Source organism: Odocoileus virginianus, chromosome 34 (genome assembly GCF_023699985.2).
Source record: "Odocoileus virginianus isolate 20LAN1187 ecotype Illinois chromosome 34, Ovbor_1.2, whole genome shotgun sequence".
Lineage (NCBI taxonomy): Eukaryota > Metazoa > Chordata > Mammalia > Artiodactyla > Cervidae > Odocoileus > Odocoileus virginianus.
In genome coordinates, this window is record NC_069707.1 from 35,548,760 (window position 1) to 35,568,430 (window position 19,671).

General features: G+C 36.7%; 1 protein-coding gene across 9 annotated transcripts in view; it reads left to right on the plus strand.

Annotated features, from left to right (window-relative positions):
• The window catches only part of PTPRK (protein tyrosine phosphatase receptor type K), a 594,471-nt gene extending 578,347 nt beyond the window's left edge, over positions 1 to 16,124 (plus strand). For all 9 annotated transcript variants that reach the window (XM_070461331.1, XM_070461333.1, XM_070461334.1 and 6 more), the window contains 9 exons: positions 1,070 to 1,224; positions 3,299 to 3,434; positions 3,652 to 3,801; positions 4,676 to 4,849; positions 7,747 to 7,878; positions 8,020 to 8,145; positions 10,725 to 10,888; positions 11,416 to 11,551; positions 14,643 to 16,124. In XM_070461331.1, coding sequence (XP_070317432.1) covers positions 1,070 to 1,224; positions 3,299 to 3,434; positions 3,652 to 3,801; positions 4,676 to 4,849; positions 7,747 to 7,878; positions 8,020 to 8,145; positions 10,725 to 10,888; positions 11,416 to 11,551; positions 14,643 to 14,696 — 1,227 coding nt within the window. In that variant the 3' untranslated portion in view covers positions 14,697 to 16,124. The remainder of the gene's footprint in view (positions 1 to 1,069; positions 1,225 to 3,298; positions 3,435 to 3,651; positions 3,802 to 4,675; positions 4,850 to 7,746; positions 7,879 to 8,019; positions 8,146 to 10,724; positions 10,889 to 11,415; positions 11,552 to 14,642) is intronic.
• The last annotated feature ends 3,547 nt before the right edge of the window (positions 16,125 to 19,671 follow it).

Genomic DNA, 19,671 nt, shown 5'->3' on the forward strand with positions numbered 1-19,671 from the left:
GAAAGTGATTTTGTTTGCATGATTTCATAGTGATGTTTATCATTGTCACTATTATGCTTACTTGTTGAGCCCTGCTTTGTGTGGGGTTTTGTACTCGGAACAGGAAAGAAAAAGAATTATAAGATGTGATCACTGGCTTCCAAGGCTTTGGTGATATTTAGGATGGAATTAAAATTTCTCATTTAGTTCATTTATTTCATGCAATTTTTTCTACCTTTTCTGAGGAACAAGTAAGATTGAGATTTCACAGAGTTCATAGTAGAGTTGTAAATATATAGACTATAGTGGGGCTTGGAGGGCCACAAATGTGGATTCTTAAAAATAAACTCTGCAGCATCTCATCTGAATTCTCCAAGTGCTGTTCCTGCAATCTATGGGCTTCTTTAAACAGAAAGGAAGGGAAGAGTTTGAAATGCGCATTGAAAGGTTTCTCTAAAAATTAACCCAATAGGAGAAAGGCACAGCAATGGATGTTTGCTTCTTTCAGTTTGTATTTTTGTTGCTATAAATAATCCTCTGTGTGCTGATTTATTTCACAGAGCTAAGAAAATAGTCTGGCCAAAGAACAGTTTAGCTGTCTGTATATTTTTACAAACCCATCTAGAGTAGCACTGTTCTGGAAAATCCCTACATGCCATGCTTCAAAACCATTTTCAACATGGCTAAGCAAGGCATTAAAATCTCTTTGTAAGGTGAGAAGCAGAAAGTTGCTTTTATACACCACTTGAGAACTCAGTGCGTTGGGTCAACAGGGCAGCATTTTAACTTCCCATTTCTTCGTTTTCCCCTAATCATTTTATGTGTTGTCATTCCAAATAAGGAACAGACTGTCAAGGTAAATAAAATTTACCCAGACTTACAGAACTGAGCAAGACTTCTTATTTTCTTTCTTTGGCAGTTGTCTGAAAATAAAGGTAAGCTCCTAGGCCATGTCAGCATCCTTTTTCAGCAAAAGCAGTATTTTGATAAATTTCTTATGTTTTTCATTGTCAGTCAGGTCTAGTACCCATGGTTGTCTTTTAAAGGCTCTATTTGGTGCTTGAAAACACTTCTTTATGTCTTTGCACAGAGAGGATACAATGAGATCCGTGAAGTTAAACAGTTCCATTTCACTGGCTGGCCTGACCATGGAGTACCCTACCATGCTACCGGCCTTCTTTCCTTCATCCGGCGGGTCAAATTCTCCAACCCTCCTAGCGCTGGTCCCATCGTTGTGCATTGCAGGTGAGTGGTGGTCCAATTGACATTGACTTTGTGCAGCCAGCTTTTTTAAAGTATCCAAACAAAGCTTGCAAACACAAAAACTAATGCATGCTTTCAAGGTTAAACTGTTTGCCAGTTTAACAGTTAAGGTAAAACAGCAATAAAATACAAGTTAGCTTCTAAGGAGAATATAAAAGAAACTTCAGAAATAAATCCATTCATCTTAATGTGTGTAGTATTGTCCATAATTGTGAATGTAGAAGCTCTGCCTTTTAGTGGCAACATCTGCACGTGTGTTGTGGGTTATTTTTTAATCACTTTTGCAAAGCCTATGTAGTATGGAATAGTAGATAAAGCCAGATATTTCTTGCCAATTTAGTAGATTCCTAATAGAAGCCAGCTTTTAAAACTAAATTTGAGGCATACAAAGTTATTAAATGGCCTAAATTACAAGAATTTGTGCTGTAAAATAGCTACTTTAAGAATTTTTTTAAAAAGCCATCCCTTAAAGGACTTTGAAAACTACATTAGTAAAATTCAGCATATATATGCCAGAAAAATGTGACTATTATCCAGACTTCCTTCTGATTAGAAACTTCTCTTAAAATAAGTACTCAGAGACACTAAAAGCAAATTACATGGCCTCATTTTGAGATATGAATAGAAAAATGTATACTGAATCTGAAAAGCTTTTCCTAAATGCTGCACACCATTCCCAAATACTGTCCCTTCCAAGGTACATAATAGGTTGTGCTTAAGTATTTTTCCTTCCCTGAAAATCCAGCCTATTCAGTATTTAAATGACCACGTATGAAAGGAAAAATAAAACAACAGAGAATGAAATAAAAGTAAGGTGTCTCATTAGGATCAGATACTGTGTACCTTGAAAAAAAGATCTACAATTCAATCCTCCTCAAGAAGTCTGATGTACTCTTCAATCACTTTCCTGTCTCAAACCCTGGGAACAGTGACTGAGAAGATGGTAGGCAAGAAAAAGAAACAGAGATAGCCACAATACCTTTGACTTAAATTTCTCAAAGAACAGTTAAGTTTAAGAGAAATGACCAAATCCAGACTTCAAAGAAACAATGTTAATAGTCTGTCTGTGCATTTAGAAAATGAGATGAATGGGTTTTCAATTATGTAGTGTCTTGACTTATCAGAGGTTTCCTTTCCTATGAATTGCCTGTTTCAGTAGTGTGCCAACAGTCTCAGATATGCTCTCGAAACACAAGTGTCATTTTCTGCTTCCACTTGGGCATCTGAATTTATGGAAGAGAGGGAGCTGACTACAAAGCGATTTTTCCATAAAAATCTGAACTATACCTTTTTGCTCCATTGACTTATATGTATAAAATGAGAAATCTTCCCAACGGGTAAAATAATCAACAGTATATTATGACTCGACTACTGAATATAGTATACTATATACTATATACTGATATACTACTCGATACTGAAAGGCCTGTTAAGAATTATATTTCATACCTAACAATTCATTTTCATTTTTTCTTTGGATCACCATGTAAATATTCTTTCTACTGTTGGTCTTCTCCCTGGTAACAAGAACATTTTCTTCCCCACCCTCACTATTAACACTTCCCCTGAAATGTGATTTTCCATTTAAAGGTTTTAGATTAATGTTCTTTTGCCTTGACCAGAATCTGTCTGACGAAGACAGCATTGCTGTATTTTACCAGAGTGCCCACAATGACATGAATATGAGTCTTTTGATCTCAGGTGAAATTTTAAAGCATAAATCCACTCCTTGATCAATTATATGAGCTTGAATTTTTTGTAAAATGAAGACTGTCTATAAGAGCTATGAAACTTAAGTGACATAATACATTATTTTCAAAACACAATTTGATTTACAAAGCTTATATCTTTTAATTTGTTCCAGTCCTCAGTTTACACCAAAGTAGGTTCTCTACATTGAAGCTATTTGTTCGTTAATAGGCATTTACACAGTACATACAAATTATGTCTTGTACTTTGTTGAATCAATTTGATTCCACTTATTTGAAAATCAGATGGGTCTTTCAATTTGTATAGACATGCTTCCTGCAGTTCTTTAGATCTGCTTATTTTTCAGTGCTGGTGCTGGGCGAACTGGTTGTTACATTGTGATTGACATCATGCTGGACATGGCTGAAAGAGAGGGTGTTGTTGACATCTACAACTGTGTCAAAGCCTTAAGATCTCGTCGTATCAATATGGTCCAGACAGAGGTGTGTTGATTGTTGATTAACCTCAGGTGGTCTTTCTTGGTTTGCTTTCCAACACTTATCAAACTAAATAGTAGGTGTTTGTCCCATAGAATCAACAGTAGCTCATCAAGTCATAGAAAAATACTGGTATTTTTATTAATATTTTTATATAGAGAGAATTCTTTGATGACAGGAAACTTGTATTAAAATATTATGAAAATTTTCTTTCTTTTGATAGGAACAGTACATTTTTATTCATGATGCCATTTTAGAGGCCTGCTTATGTGGAGAGACTGCCATACCTGTTTGTGAATTTAAAGCTGCATATTTTGATATGATTAGAATAGACTCCCAGACAAACTCTTCACATCTCAAAGATGAATTCCAGGTATTTATTATTTCTAGCACCTTTTTATGAGTAACTTATTACAGTTTGTCCTGGGCATTCTTAATTCTTCCAAGGAAGGTCTTTCAAGTCAAATTTATAACCTTTGACCCTATTTTAAGTATAATATAATACGTGTCTCTTTCATTATACAGTTGTTATACAAAGTTATAGACTCAACTTTTGTATTAATGAGCTCATATCATATCTGCTCTATTTTGAAGGGCAATTGAATTCAGACACAGGGGAAAGTATGCAGAAAAGTTACCATAAAAGTCAAGTTTAGTGATAATTTGTGTATCTTTACAATCTTTTTTAAAGTGCAGTCTTACGGAGTTTGACCTTCTGTGTCACTCAAGCACGTTAATAATAATAGCTGGAGTTTGTGCTAAACATCATCTCTAATCCCAAATGTTTTCATTGCCCTTAAAACATCCATAAAGCCGTTGGCTATGAAATCAAGAATAACTCTAAAAACCTAATTCTTTGATTCTTTGCCCAGTGTTCTTTGCCATAGCACGTCCTCAAATCTGGCACATTAAACTGTTACAAATTATAAGTTTGATGATGGGACATCATCATGGGCTGCTCTGATTGCATTTTCTTTGGTTAGACAATACCTTCTGCAGGTTGCTCTGTCGTTTAGCATCCCTTCCCCTTTTAAGAGGTACATTGAATAATGTGTATATTGTTTCTCTGTCACTTCTCTGGCTTTAGTAGCTTTAACTATGAAGTCTATCAGCCTGTCATCATGGCAAATGTCATTGCCTTGCACAAATTCTTTACTTTCTACTTGGCCTCCTAAATGCTTGAAAGATCTGTGTTATGCTGTGAAGTGGGTCACTGTCTTTTAACCTGGGTTCCCTTTTCTTTCCAGACCTTGAATTCAGTCACCCCTCGACTACAAGCTGAGGACTGCAGTATAGCATGCCTGCCAAGGAACCATGACAAGAATCGTTTTATGGACATGCTGCCACCTGACAGATGTCTGCCTTTTTTAATTACAATTGATGGGGAGAGTAGTAACTACATCAATGCTGCTCTTATGGATGTAAGAGACTGCTCTCTTTGTTAGTGTAAAATGTAATGAAAAGCTGCAAAATTGATGAACACTGGTTAGGTTCTCTTTTCAAGAAAATTTAAATGGCCTAAAAAGGAAAAGTAGAAACTTCCATTGTAATACAAAATTTTTTGGACAGTGATTTTGAATTTCCCTTACAGTGGTTCTTAGGCACTATAAATTTTAGGCTTGACTGTAAGTTTGACAGTTTATTTTCAATTGTTATAAAAGTTTTGTACAAGAAATATCTGCAGGTGATAGTTTTCATCCTGATTATTTTCAGGAAAGAGATTCATGCTTATCTATTTTGAATATAGTTAGGAATGAATTTCTTAAATCATAGAATGTCATATTCTACTGAAATTGTGTTAATTTGGAAACTTTTATCTCTGACACTAATAATTTATAGCTAACTAATAATTACTCCAATAATTTATAGCTAACTTGTATCATTTGTTATTAATTAATAAGATATAAGGGAAGGCATGGAAGATACCAAGTTAACACATCAATCGTCATGAAAAGAACTCTCTTACCCTACTCCAGTCTTTGTATTGTAGATGGTGTGGCATGTACTCACATGTCAGCATCCCATAGACACACCAATATGAAAAGAGAATTTTAAAGTAGTCTTTTTCCATCTTGTTTTGCTTACCTTGGGAAAAAGCAAGAAGGGTTTTAAGTTCAGCATCCTGTTGGTTTGTCACCTTCCTTCAAAGGCATTTCTAGTTTCTGCCCTTTAGACTATGGAGCCATAATAAGGAGAAACCAGAGTCAGGGTTCATTCCTGGGTGATGAATGATGAAGCTTTCTAAGTCATTGCTCCTATTGAGTTCTCCAAAATTGGTTTCTGATAGCAGAGACTTGTCAAAGACTATGTGCCACTTCTAATTTTCACCCAGTTACTTTGCTCTTCTTTATTCTACAGAGCAAAATAGTTTAAAAGGTAAGCCCAAGTGGAAAGCTACTACTCTTGCTGTGACCAGAGTCTTGCCTAGTTATTACTCTTGTCCCCTGAAATCACACTAGATCCTCATTATAGTTTTTCTTGCTGTTTTAATCATCTGCAAAGCCAAACATACTAAATAATAGAGAAAACACACAGACCTTTTTTTTCTGAGTCAGTCTATATTTAGAATGAAAAAGGGTGAGAAGAAGAAAATTACATTAGGAAAGATATTGAGGCATTTTTTGTCTTTGATATCTCTTTCAAATTTTTTAATTTCCAGGTTGTTTTCTGGTCCGTATGAAGACAGAATCTTGTATTCTGTGTGTTCCTATCTTCTGTTTAATTCACTGCGATTCAACACATATATTTTATAGTCGAAACTGCCCAGTGGATTTGGTAGTATGGTTGGGACTACAGAAAAGTTAGGTCTGGTTTGGCTTTTACGAATGGGGCTCATTGTTCAACACTCCCACCTTCCCTTCCTGTCTAACCTCTACCCCACTGTGAGTGTCATACTTGTCATGCCTGTGAAAATCATGAGGTAAGGCCAAGAGTCGTGTGACATCAAAGCCTTAGATGCGCTCCTGCACTTGGAGGAAAGAAATAGGGACTCCTCAGTCTTCTCCTCATCTGTCTCCCCTCCCCTGTGACTTATTCATACAGGGAATAGAGGGCTTTTCATCTCCTTTGACTTACTTTCGCATGGAGCAGGCATTTAATTGGAAGGGAAGTTTATTTCTTTCTTCTGATCCTTTCTCATAAGCCTTCATATCTTCCTTAGGAGGGCACTCACCCCAGCTACAGGTGTGACTTTTTGAGGTCTTAAGGCCATGTAGAAGCTGCTGGTGAATTACTGTCTCCTCAGATTTATCCTGCAGTCTTCCATGGAGTGAAATGCTATGGTTAGCAGCATTTCCCAAATGGTGATAGGATCTGTGAAGCTCACAGGTCAGTTTCTACACTGGTGTTGAGACACCTGAAGGATTTAAAGAGTAATATGATACAACTGAGTTAGCAGATCACTGACAATTTTTATCAGCATTAAAAAATCTACCTCAGGCAGCTGTCTAGTTATATTTTTATAAAACCTTAGTTTATTACATAGAAATATATATTTCTATTTTAGTGTAGATCATTAGTCTGTAGAATGACAGATTATCTGGCCAGATGAATCTATCCTCTCTTTCTAGAAAGAGAGAATGTGTTGTGTCCCAATCAGGGGACCTTGGGTCAACAAGGAGTCATTCGCTCTTACCTGGGGCCAGGGAATGCATTAGTTTTACTCTGTGGCACTTGAAAAATCTTAAATGATTAAAACTATCATTCTGATCATTGATATATGTTAGAAATTCCAAGAAGACTATGGGATGTGGATTGCCTACAAGATGTGTTGATAATGTCAATATAATATAAAAGCACATGAGTTTGAGGCACATGTGGTGCCTTTTTCTTATTTGCCTTTTTCTTATTTGGAGTGGAGAAGAGCCAAACAGTTCTATAACAGTTGCTAGCTGATAGACGTATATTCATAGACAGACACACACACACGGAAATTACATGTCTTTAGCCCCTTAGACTTTGGAAGACTGAAACAGCCCAACAGGTACCTCACAAAGGATCTTAGCCTCAAGAAGTTTTTTTTTTTTAATTTTTATTTTTGTATTTATTGTATATTTACTTTTATCAACAAAATTAATTCTTGGCTTGAATTGCTGCCGAGGCATCAAAGGCGTACCATCAGATTGACGGTTTACTAGCTGCAGCATGTTGCAGCAGTCCACGTCTGTTATTCCACGGCTGGAGCAGCGGGCTGACTTCAACTCCATGTGAAGACGTTGAGTCTCCCCAACCCTACATTGAAGTGTATTGAATCTGCTTGCACAACTGATTATTCATTCTAAATTATTATTTTTCCCTATCTACCTTGTTTTTTTCACAGAGCTACAGGCAACCAGCTGCTTTCATTGTCACACAATACCCTCTGCCAAACACTGTGAAAGATTTCTGGAGACTAGTGTATGATTACGGCTGTACTTCCATTGTGATGCTAAATGAAGTCGACTTGTCCCAGGTTAACGGTTATGGGTTTCCTTCGTATACTTACATGTGACTTAATAAAGTACTAATAGAATGCTAACATCTGCTTTATGCTATCCTAATTAGAAAAAAATAAGGCTCATTTTCTTTTTCTTTCAAAAATATTCACATCTAGGGCTGCCCTCAGTACTGGCCAGAAGAAGGGACACTACGATATGGTCCTATCCAAGTGGAATGTATGTCTTGTTCAATGGATTGTGATGTAATAAACCGGATTTTTAGGATATGCAATCTAACAAGAGTAAGTCATTAATTCTTTTAACTGAATTGATCCAGAACAGGTGATCACAAATATAATGGGGTACATTTCCGTTCAGACAAAAGAGCGAGTAAAATTAATAGAAATTATATAATCAATCCCAAAGCTACTAATCATCTTAAGCCTTAGCACTGCAATAAAAATGCATTCTAAAAACAGGAAATCCGAAATGCTGGAAGCTAGGTTTCTGGGTCAGTTACTAGCCTATTGTATTTTATGTAGTAATCTAAATGCAGATTCCCTGGTTTAATTGAGTTTGATTGTCTGGGCCTGGCCTCTGAGTATATGTAGATTTATCTCAACATTAACTTCAAGTCTTATTAGCATTGATATCCAGCCCAGAAGAGGCATGCAATTAAAAAATAGGAATATAATATTGGCAACAGGAGAAAGTGATATGTTGGATCAGCCATTATAGAAGGGGTCTGTGTCACTATTCCAGTTCTGCTTAAATCACGTATGTCCCTGACTCTCCTCCTATAGCTCATCTCCAATTTCATCCCTGAATGGCTCAGCCTCTGGCTCTGCCCGGATGCGTAGCTCCATGCAGTGCTGCTAGCCCTTGCCTTTTCCCAGCAGCAAAGTAGCAACTGTCCTTCAGAAACCTTTCTTTCCTTGACATTTCTTGTGTTTTGCAATCGGTGACAAACTGTCCGGGGTCTCTCCAAAAAACAAAAAAGTACTGATAAAAACCGTTTAGATTATATAACCACATAGCAAGCAGAATTTGAAAAGAAATCAGTAGTACCTCCCATGGAATTATGGAATTCTCTCTCTTCTTAAAGAGAACGATTACTCTTTTCTAAAGCAGCAGTTCTATGTACGTGTATTATTTGAAGAGTATAATTAAAATTGTCCTGTTACAGTGTTCCTCACATCAAAATGACTATATGTGTTCCTGATTAATGTCTATATGTGTATAAGTAGAGAATAAAATCATATCCAGTTCTATTGTTCATTTCAGTGAGGGAAGAAAAGGATAACTTCAATCATGTCATAATACTCATGCATATCTTAGATGTTAATTTAAAGAATCTCATTATGTCTGCACATCTGTTACATTATGGTTCTACTAATATTTTAGCTGAGAAACTGTAGCTGCTAAACTGAGAAAGTAAAACCTATCTGTTAATTGAACTGTTTATATGAAAAATATTCTGGGAACAGGAACTGAAATTTGTTTTACTTTTTTTTTTTTTGGTCAGCATATTTATTTTGATCTATATTTGGTATTCAAGCACTTATTAGTGTGTGATTTTTCTTTCTTTTCCTATTAACACTATTTAATATCATCTGCCTCACCAAATATTTAGTATTAGAGGCTGGGTGTTAAACTTGGTAGTTTCTTGTCCCACCAAAGGATGTATGAATCTTTGCCATGTGGAGCTTCAGGTCTGATGCCTTATGATATGGCTCATTTGTACATTACAAATTCTTCCTTGTATTTTCACTTGAGGGTTTGACGTATTGATTCACTTATTCAGCAGTACTGTTACTTGGAAAGTATTTTTGCTAGGTTCTAGTGATGAGATTTTAAGGGAAAAGAGATTTTATATTTTATCAGGGAAGATAAACATTAAACAACTTGCACAATCATTTATCTACAAATAAATGAAATTTTATAAACTCCTTCTCCAATGCATGAAAGTGAAAAGTGAAAGGGAAGTCACTCAGTTGTGTCCAACTCTTAGCAACCCCATGGACTGCAGCCTCCCAGGCTCCTCAGTCCATGGGATTTTCCAGGCAAGAGTACTGGAGTGGGGTGCCATTACTTTCTCCAACATAAATAGATTAAGAGAAGGCAAATGTGTCTAGACCTTGACTAGGTTATTAGAATAAAGGGAAATTGGAGGAGGAAGTGGAGCCTTATCATACAGGTATTTTTAAACCATGGCAGCAATTTGGGTTTTATGCTAAGATCATTTGGAAGATATTAAATCAAGAAGTAACATGATCATATTTGCATTTAAATCATGATGTCTATAATAAGAATGGTTTGAAAGTATATCAGAGTTTGTTCAGGGAGATCAACTAGGAAGTAATTATTATGATTTGTGATTTGAGAATACAATGATATCAGTGGCAATAAAGAAGAGATGAATTTGAAAGTTATTTAGGTATAATCATAGGAATTGATAATTGGATATGGAGTGTCAGGGAGAAGCTTATATGAAGATAATTCTCATATAACTTAGAGTCTTCCTGCCCTGGCATGTACATATTTTGGACTTGCATTAGCTAGATTCAGTCTAATGTGTCATTTATGTCATAGTGAAAATTGGTATGAAACTTTTTTGCACTCTCAGTCTCTAAGTCGTGTCTGACTTTGTGTGACCTCATAGACTGCAGTCTTCCAGACTCCCCTGCCATAGGATTTTCCAGGCTCAATACTGGGGAGAATTGCCATTTCCTCCTCCAGGGATCTTCTTGACCCAGGGATCAAACCCGCATTGGAAGGTGGTCTTTATGACTGACCCACTTGGGAAGCCATGAACCTTTTACTTTCTAGTAAAAATTCTAGCCCTAACTTATTTACATAGAAATATTTTTTCCCTCAACAGCCACAAGAAGGTTATCTGATGGTGCAACAGTTTCAATATCTAGGCTGGGCTTCTCACCGAGAAGTGCCTGGCTCCAAACGGTCATTTTTGAAGCTGATACTGCAGGTGGAAAAATGGCAGGAGGAATGCGAGGAAGGGGAGGGCCGGACGATCATCCACTGCCTGTGAGTATGGCATCTTGGCTTGGCCATTCAGGGGGACTTGGTGCTCGTTCCATCATTAGCCTTCTTTTTTTCTCTGCTAAAGAGTAACTTAACTCCCGTCTTACAGATCTCAACTAGATATTCTTCTAAAACAATCTTCCTGTTTCACGATTCTATAATTCACTACTACAACTTTTGTATTTTTCAAACTGATTTTATATAGTTATCATATAAACTCTTGAACACTACTCTCAATAATTTTTCTAATTTACACTATGTACAAATCTGTAAAAATCTCAAAGGATCTAGCTTGCATCAATCTATGCCTATAGCATGTCCCTACCCTAAGCATAAGCCGTTGAGTTAATACCGTCCTCAAGTATCTTCCTCTCTGCCCGCCACACAAACACGTACACACGTGAAGCAAAATTAAAACATAACGGGGAAAATTAAAAACATAACATTTTCTTTTCCGAAACACGTATGATTGTGTGACCTATGGTCACCAAAACTTCCATCTAAAATGCCTTTGTTTTCTTTGCTTTCAGAAATGGTGGCGGGCGAAGTGGCATGTTCTGTGCTATAGGCATTGTTGTTGAAATGGTGAAACGGCAAAATGTTGTTGATGTGTTCCATGCAGTCAAGACACTAAGAAACAGCAAGCCAAACATGGTGGAAGCCCCGGTGAGTCACAGTTTTGGATACTGAAGGGGAGGTAGAGGTTAATCAGTCATAAACCTACTTGTTGATCTGACTTCATGCACAGATAGGGAATGAAATGTGTGAATGAGTCTTTGTAGGGACCTTCATGCTCTAATTGATGAATTGCCAAGTAACTCCTTCTGCACCCATAAGCTTAATCACATATTGTATAAACTGCTAATGATGAAAACTAATTTCATTTAACTTGGAAAATGTATAGGATTTTTTTTGAGCAATAAATATTTGCTGCAGTAAACTTTGATAAATGGTTCTGTAATAAGAAAAATCCTGTTATCTAGGTTTTATTCTTGGTATTTCTTAAACCATATTGAGTTAACTGGTAAAACATTTTAAGGGATATACATCTAGACTGTATCTAGTGCTTTAGACACCCAGTGTTTTTAAATGGCAAATGCAACTTATTTTAGTCATTATCTATAATTCTTCCTTTCTGGTCAAATTATAATTTTTTAAACTATTGCCATTGATAGTTTTCATCTTTTACCAATTTTAGATTGTAATCATGTGATATTACTTGAATTAGCCATGGCTCATAAAATCAGAACTCAGATTACAAAATAAGAGCAGGGAGGTGTTAATATGTGTATGTAGGAGCTCATCTATTTGAAGCTATATGCAGAGGAAGAAAGCATGTTGAACTTTCAGCATGTTCAACGTCTAAAGCGATGTCTGTGGGTTACACATATGTGAATGGTGGGAATAGGTCAGGAGCAGCTGTGTAGTTTATGCTCACAGAGAAGTAAACCAGAAAAACCAAGACACCATTGTTGCTTGCCCTACACTTATCAAGATGATCAGATAACTCACATGAGCAATTCAATAAGCCTTTAAGGTATTTTCACCACTTCCTGCTCATGGATTGTTCACACAAGAGGTGTGTTGCTTCCTGAGACAAAATGTGAAGAGTTACATTTATACGGTTTCACTTTTAAGAGCAGTCACAGACTTCTTCCCCTTTGACAAGTATTCAAAGCCCCTCTCTTCCAGCTCATACCTTAGGTATTGCTGGTGTCCCAATAAGATGGTATTGGCTTTGACTGGGGTGTTGACAATGGAGATGGAGGAAGGTGGATAGATTTGAGGGATTTTTAGGTAAAACTCTGAGGTCTGTTTACAAAATGGGCTGGGGGAACTCGTTGGAAAAGACCCTGATGCTGGGAGGGATTGGGGGCAGGAGGAGAAGGGGATGACAGAGGATGAGATGGCTGGATGGCATCACCGACTCGATGGGCATGAGTCTGAGTAAACTCTGGGAGTTGGTGATGGACAGGGAGGCCTGGCATGCTGCAATTCATGGGGTCGCAAAGAGTCAGACACGACTGAGCAACTGAACTGAACTGACTGAAAGGTCTTTAAATTCTCTGCCATCTGAATATTTTTTCATATAAGTCTGCCTCTGTCTCTCAGATCAAGTCTTCCTAAAATCATCAATAAGATCACTTCTGGCCTCAGAATTCAAAGTATACTTCCAAATTTAACTGATTTCTCACTGTTCCTTAAAAAAAAAAAAAGCCTATGATTAAACTCTGCCATTCTAGAACCTTCTTAAGAGTTACTATTTACCTTTACACTCGTGTCCCATGAATCTTGTCTAAACACCCAGTCCTTTGATTCATTTTTAATCAAGGTTAATGATTAGTTCCTTGTGATGCTCAATTGAACTGACGAGTTTGGTAAGAAAATATAGAATGCAAACCAGATTGCTAGAGACTGATTAAAGAGATTTAACTTCACAAGCACTTTTTGGTTCTTGAGGTCTTGACACAGTGGTAGGCTAATTTAAATCACACCTACTTGATAATTAGGGTAGAATTGATAATTAGGGTAGGATTGCTTGGGGAAATTTTTTACTTCCCTCTTTTATTGCTCAAGGTACCCAAAAGTTCTCTTTTGAAATAGCTTGAGTTTTAGATTGTTTTCTAATTCAGTCTGAATTTTACCCACTTGGACTGAATTGAGAAGATTTTAATACATGTTATAAGTCATAATTTGTAATGCAGTCTCTGAATTTTTCTAAATTCTTCATAGTGGAGCAACATATAGATGGACTGAGAGGAAAAACAGTTTTAACTCAAAAAAGTTTTATTGTCAGCCAAGTTATCTTTAATAAAGGCAGAAGAAATAATTTTTCTGATAAAAGTAAGCTCAGAAAAAGTTAGGAACCACTAACCATTTTTGAAACTTTTAATTAAATACTCTGATGGAACAAAGACTATGTCAAAAATTAAGAATTTAGATATTCATATATGTAAGTAAAATCATTATGCTGTACACCTTAAACGTGAACAGTACTGTATATCAATTGCCTCTCAATAAAACTGGAAAAAGAAATTAAGAATTTGAAATTGTGGAATGGCAGTTCGAAATAACTGGCTTATTTATACCACTAAGGAAAATACATAAAGTGTGGAGAAAAATTACTTACATGTTCACTCTAGGATTATTTAAAATTAATAAAAAATAAATGTCATCTTATAGTCAATTCATATATTAGACTTTTATGTATATTAAAAGAGGTGTTAAATAACATGAGAAAAAATACATAACAATACTAAACAACAGAAAGTAAAATATAAAATTATATCCTCAAATATAGGTATGCAATTATATTTATTCTAAAATACTATTTCAAGCATGCATAAAAATGGTCTGAAACTAAGGTAGTATTTTAAAACAATTATTTCTGATAATAGATTTATAGAAACTTTTTCTGATTTGTAATCTTTTTCTATACTTGGAAATTTTTCTGTACTGATCAGGTATTACTGTTATAATCAAATAAGCAATACTGCCATTTTTTTAATTTGATACAGAATATGAGTCAAAGACAACATATATTTTTATATCAACTTCCTTTTTCTTAAGCAGTAATCATTAGACTCAAATGTAAAATAATATATGCCTTGATGTGAAACTTGTCTATGGGGATAAAAAAGTTCGTAATTCTTGAATAATCTAAACTGAATGCCAAGTATTCATTTGACAACAACTGTTCTCCATTCTTTGCCTTTTTCTTGACTTCACTCCACCTTTTTGTTTTAACATCTTTCAGGAGCAGTACCGTTTCTGCTACGACGTGGCTTTGGAGTATCTGGAGTCATCTTAGTTGGGGGAGACTTCCGAGTACACCCCAACAGAACCCATTCATCTGTTGAGCCAGCAGCTGTTGTACCTGTCACACCTGTGCAGAAAGATTTTAATGTGGGGGGTGGGAGACTTTTACATTTGAGAGGTAAAAGTATTTTTCTTATGAAGTTGTGTATCTTAATAAAAAGGACTCAATTAGTTTCTATTACTGTATGAGAGCATCAACATTTCATGCCACATAAATTATATTTAATAAGCAGCAGATTCACATGAAAACTTACCAGTGTTTGTACAGTGAATAGGCAGCGTTTCCTCTCCTGGTTTTGGTATAGCAGCCACCACGTGTTGCATGAATTAATACTTCCTTTGTGGCATTTTTCTCCCTTTTTCAGATAAAAGATGTTAAAACTTTCAAGGAAGAAGAAAAGTTGTGCAAATTCATAGGAAAGTTCATTTTTTATATGTTTCAAGTGTAGCAGATCTCTATATAAATATATAAATATATATAACTGGCTTATTTTCTTTTAATGTGCAATGATGGCTGGATCATTTAAAGTTCTTTCTAAAAAAAAAAAACCATAAGCCAAAGACTCAAGTGTAAATATGTCTATATGGAGAAAGCACATTATATTTATTGGTTACTTACATTCCTTTTTTGATGGCAAAAATACTACCACCACACAATCTTTTTTTTTTTTGAAGAAAGGTTTTTCTTTCACTAAAATCAATTGTAAACAATTTTTGTAGATTATTTTTTGTATGTTTAGTGTAAGTAGAGGATAAACTTTTTAATTCATAAATCAGGAAGCAATGTTCTTTAAAGTGATTCTCTTGTGTACATGCTTGTGAATTAAATTTATGTAAAACACCTTGGCAATTGGGTCTTTTAATGTAGGACCAAATTAAAACATTTTGCTGAAAATATATAATTTTTCATGATTTCCTTAGGTCAATATGGTTTGGTAATCATTATGAGAACTGCAGACATTCAAAGGCCTTGCTGATGACTTGTGTAATGTTGAACATACCTTTAAGCATCATTTAAATTTTAAAGGGATTGGTCTTTTCAGCCTATGACCAAGCACTGGTCAAAAAATCAAAACTGCAACATTTATGCTTCTACGGTCAAGTGTTAGCAAACTGTAAACTGTCAAGATGATCCAGTGTTTCTTTTGATGTTTACATGCCCAAGCTTTGAGTTCTGAGCAAAGTGTGAACGAATCGATGCCAGATTCCTATTTTGTGCATCATCATGGGATTCTCAAGTGAACCTTTTTAAATGTGGTCTTGTACACATGCTCCATGTAGCTGTAACTTCACATCATCAGCTTGCAGTTTGTTATTGACTAAAGCATTCCAGTATCCTCTTTTTAGATTGCCAGTTCATGACATGGTGCTTATGAAGAGTTAATTAAAGTAAGAGTGAAATAAAACTTTTATAATTACAGCAGTTATTGTTTGCACATCATTTTCTCCCCTTAATTTTCATGCCTTCACTCCCAAATAAATATCCTATTCTCAGTGACACAAGTAGACAACTTGAAATCTATTAAAAATAAAACTGATGTCCAGATACAAATTTCTTTCATTTTTACTCTTTAACTTGAATTTCCAAAATTCCAAATGAGTGGAGAGGAAAAAAGGCCAGAGAATTAACACCACCTTTTTTTTTTAAGTTGCTATATTTACATGTCACTACCATTTTATGTTCATGGGGTTCTCAAGGCAAGAATACTGAAGTGGTTTGCTGTTCCCTTCTCCAGTGGACCACATTCTGTCAGACCTCTCCACCATGACCCGTCCGTCTTGGGTGGCCCCACACGGCATGGCTTAGTTTCGTTGACTTAGACAAGGCTGTGGTCCTGTGATCAGACTGGCTAGTTTTCTGTGATTGTGGTTTCAGTATGTCTTCCCTCTGATGCCCTCTCGCAACACCTACCATCTTACTTGGGTTTCTCTTACCTTGGATGTGGCGTATCTCTGCATGCCTGCTCCAGCAAAGTGCAGCCGCTGCTTCTTACCTTGGACGAGGGTATCTCCTCCTGACCTTGAATGTGGAGTAGCTCCTCTCAGCCCTCCTGCACCTGTGCAGCAGCCGCTCCTTGGATGTGGGCTTGCTCCTCTCAGCCACCACCCTGTATATTTAACTTCTATGCAGAGTACATCATGAGAAACGCTGGGCTGGAAGAAGCACAAGCTGGAATCAAGATTGCCAGGAGAAATATCAATCACCTCAGATATGCAGATGACACCACCCTTACGGCAGAAAATGAAGGGGAACTAAAAAGCCTCTTGATGAAAGTGAAAGAGGAGAGTGAAAACGTTGACTTAAAGCTCAACATCCAGAAAACTAAGATCATGGCATCTGGTCCCATCACCTCATGGGAAATATATGGGGAGACAATGGAAACAGTGGCTGACTTTATTTTTCTGGGCTCCAAAATCACTGCAGATGGTGACTGGAGCCATGAAATTAAAAGACGCTTACTCCTTGGAAGGAAAGTTATGGCCAATCTAGACAGCATATTAAAAAGCAGAGACATTACTTTGCCAATAAAAGTCCATCTAGTGAAGGCTATGGTTTTTCCAGTGGTCATGTATGGATGTGAGAGTTGGACTGTGAAGAAAGCTGAGCACCAAAAAATTGATGCTTTTGAACTGTGGTGTTGGAAAAGATCTTGAGAGTCCCTTGGACTGCAAGGAGATCCAACCAGTCCATCCTAAAGGAGATGAGTCCTGGGTGTTCATTGGAAGGACTGATGCTGAAGCTGAAACTCCAGTACTTTGGCCACCTCATGCGAAGAGTTGACTCATTGGAAAAGACCCTGATGCTGGGAGGGATTGGGGACAGGAGGAGAAGGGGACGACAGAGGATGAGATGGCTGGATGGCATCACCAACTCGATGGACATGAATTTGAGTAAACTCCGGGAGTTGGTGATGGACAGGGAGGCCTGGCATGCTGCGCTTCATGAGGTCGCAAAAAGTCGGACACAACTGAGTGACGAACTGAACCATTTTATGTAATGTAAATTTCCTTATTTCTGCATATAACACAAATAATAATTGTCATCCCAATTTTACAAGTGATAAAATTGAAGCTGAGAGGGTAAATGTTTTGTCAACTGATGTAAATCTGAGTCTGAGGCTTCCCTGATGACTCTGTGGTAAGGAATCCACCTGCCAGTGCAGGATACATGGGTTTCATCCCTGATCCAGTAAGATGCCACTTGTTGCTTAGCAAGTCAGCCTGTGTCCCGCAGCTGTTGAGCCTGTACTCTATGGAGCCCAGGGACCACAGCTGCTGAGCTCATGTGCTGCAGCTTCTGAAACCCAGGCACCACAGAGCCTGTGCTCCTAAACCAGAGAAGCCTCTGCAACGAGAAGCCCACACATCGCAGCTCGAGACTAGTCCCCACTGGCCACAAGCAGAGAAAAGCCCAAGCAGCAATGAAGCCCAGCAGAGCCAAGAAAAAGGAAAAAACCTGAGTCTGACCAATTACTCTCTTTCACTGAACACATTGCTTCCCCGATGGCAAGGCAAGGAGAGTTCGGCACTTCATTCTTACTGTTCCTCATTAATTGATTTTCTCATAAAGCATTATCATTATGGCTATCTTACTTCCATTTGCTGTGTACATTATTAAAACACTTGTGACTTTCATTAGTAAGAATTTAGATAAGGGAACTCATCTTTTCCTAGGGAGACTAATTTTCATTTAAACATCCATTTATGATTAAAACTCTCCAGAAAGCAGGAATAGAAGGAACATACCTCAACATAATAAAAGCTATATATGACAAACCCACAGCAAGCATCACCCTCAATGGTGAAAAATTGAAAGCATTTCCCCTGAAATCAGGAACAAGACAAGGGTGCCCACTCTCACCACTACTATTCAACATAGTTTTGGAAGTTTTGGCCACAGCAATCAGGGCAGAAAAAGAAGTAAAAGGAATCCAGATAGGAAAAGAAGAAGTGAAACTCTCGCTGTTTGCAGATGACATGATCCTCTACATAGAAAACCCTAAAGACTCTACCAGAAAATTACTAGAGCTAATCAACGAATACAGTGAAGTTGCAGGATATAAAATTAACACACAGAAATCTCTTGCATTCCTATACACTAACAATGAGAAAACAGAAAGAGAAATTAAGGAAACAATACCATTCACCATTGCAACAAAAAGAATAAAATACTTAGGAGTATATCTACCTAAAGAAACAAAAGACCTATACATAGAAAACTATAAAACACTGATGAAAGAAATCAAAGAGGACACAAGCAGATGGAGAAATATACCATGTTCATGGATTGGAAGAATCAATATTGTCAAAATGGCTATACTACCCAAAGTAATCTATAGATTCAATGCAATCCCTATCAAACTACCAACAGTATTTTTCACAGAACTAGAACAAATAATTTCACAATTTGTATGGAAATACAAAAAACCTCGAATAGCCAAAGTAATCCTGAGAAAGAAGAATGGAACTGGAGGAATCAATCTGCCTGACTTCAGACTCTACTACAAAGCCACAGTCATCAAGACAGTATGGTACTGGCACAAAGACAGAAATATAGATCAATGGAACAGAATAGAAAGCCCAGAGATAAATCCACGAACCTATGGTCACCTTATCTTCGACAAAGGAGGCAAGGATATACAATGGAAAAAAGATAACCTCTTTAACAAGTGGTGCTGGGAAAACTGGTCAACCACCTGTAAAAGAATGAAACTAGAACACTTTCTAACACCATACACAAAAATAAACTCAAAATGGATTAAAGATCTAAATGTAAGACCAGAAACTATCAAACTCCTAGAGGAGAACATAGGCAAAACACTCTCCGACATAAATCACAGCAGGATCCTCTATGACCCACATCCCAGAATTTCAGAAATAAAAGCAAAAATAAACAAATGGGACTTAATGAAACTTAAAAGCTTTTGCACAACAAAGGAAACTATAAGCAAGGTGAAAAGACAGCC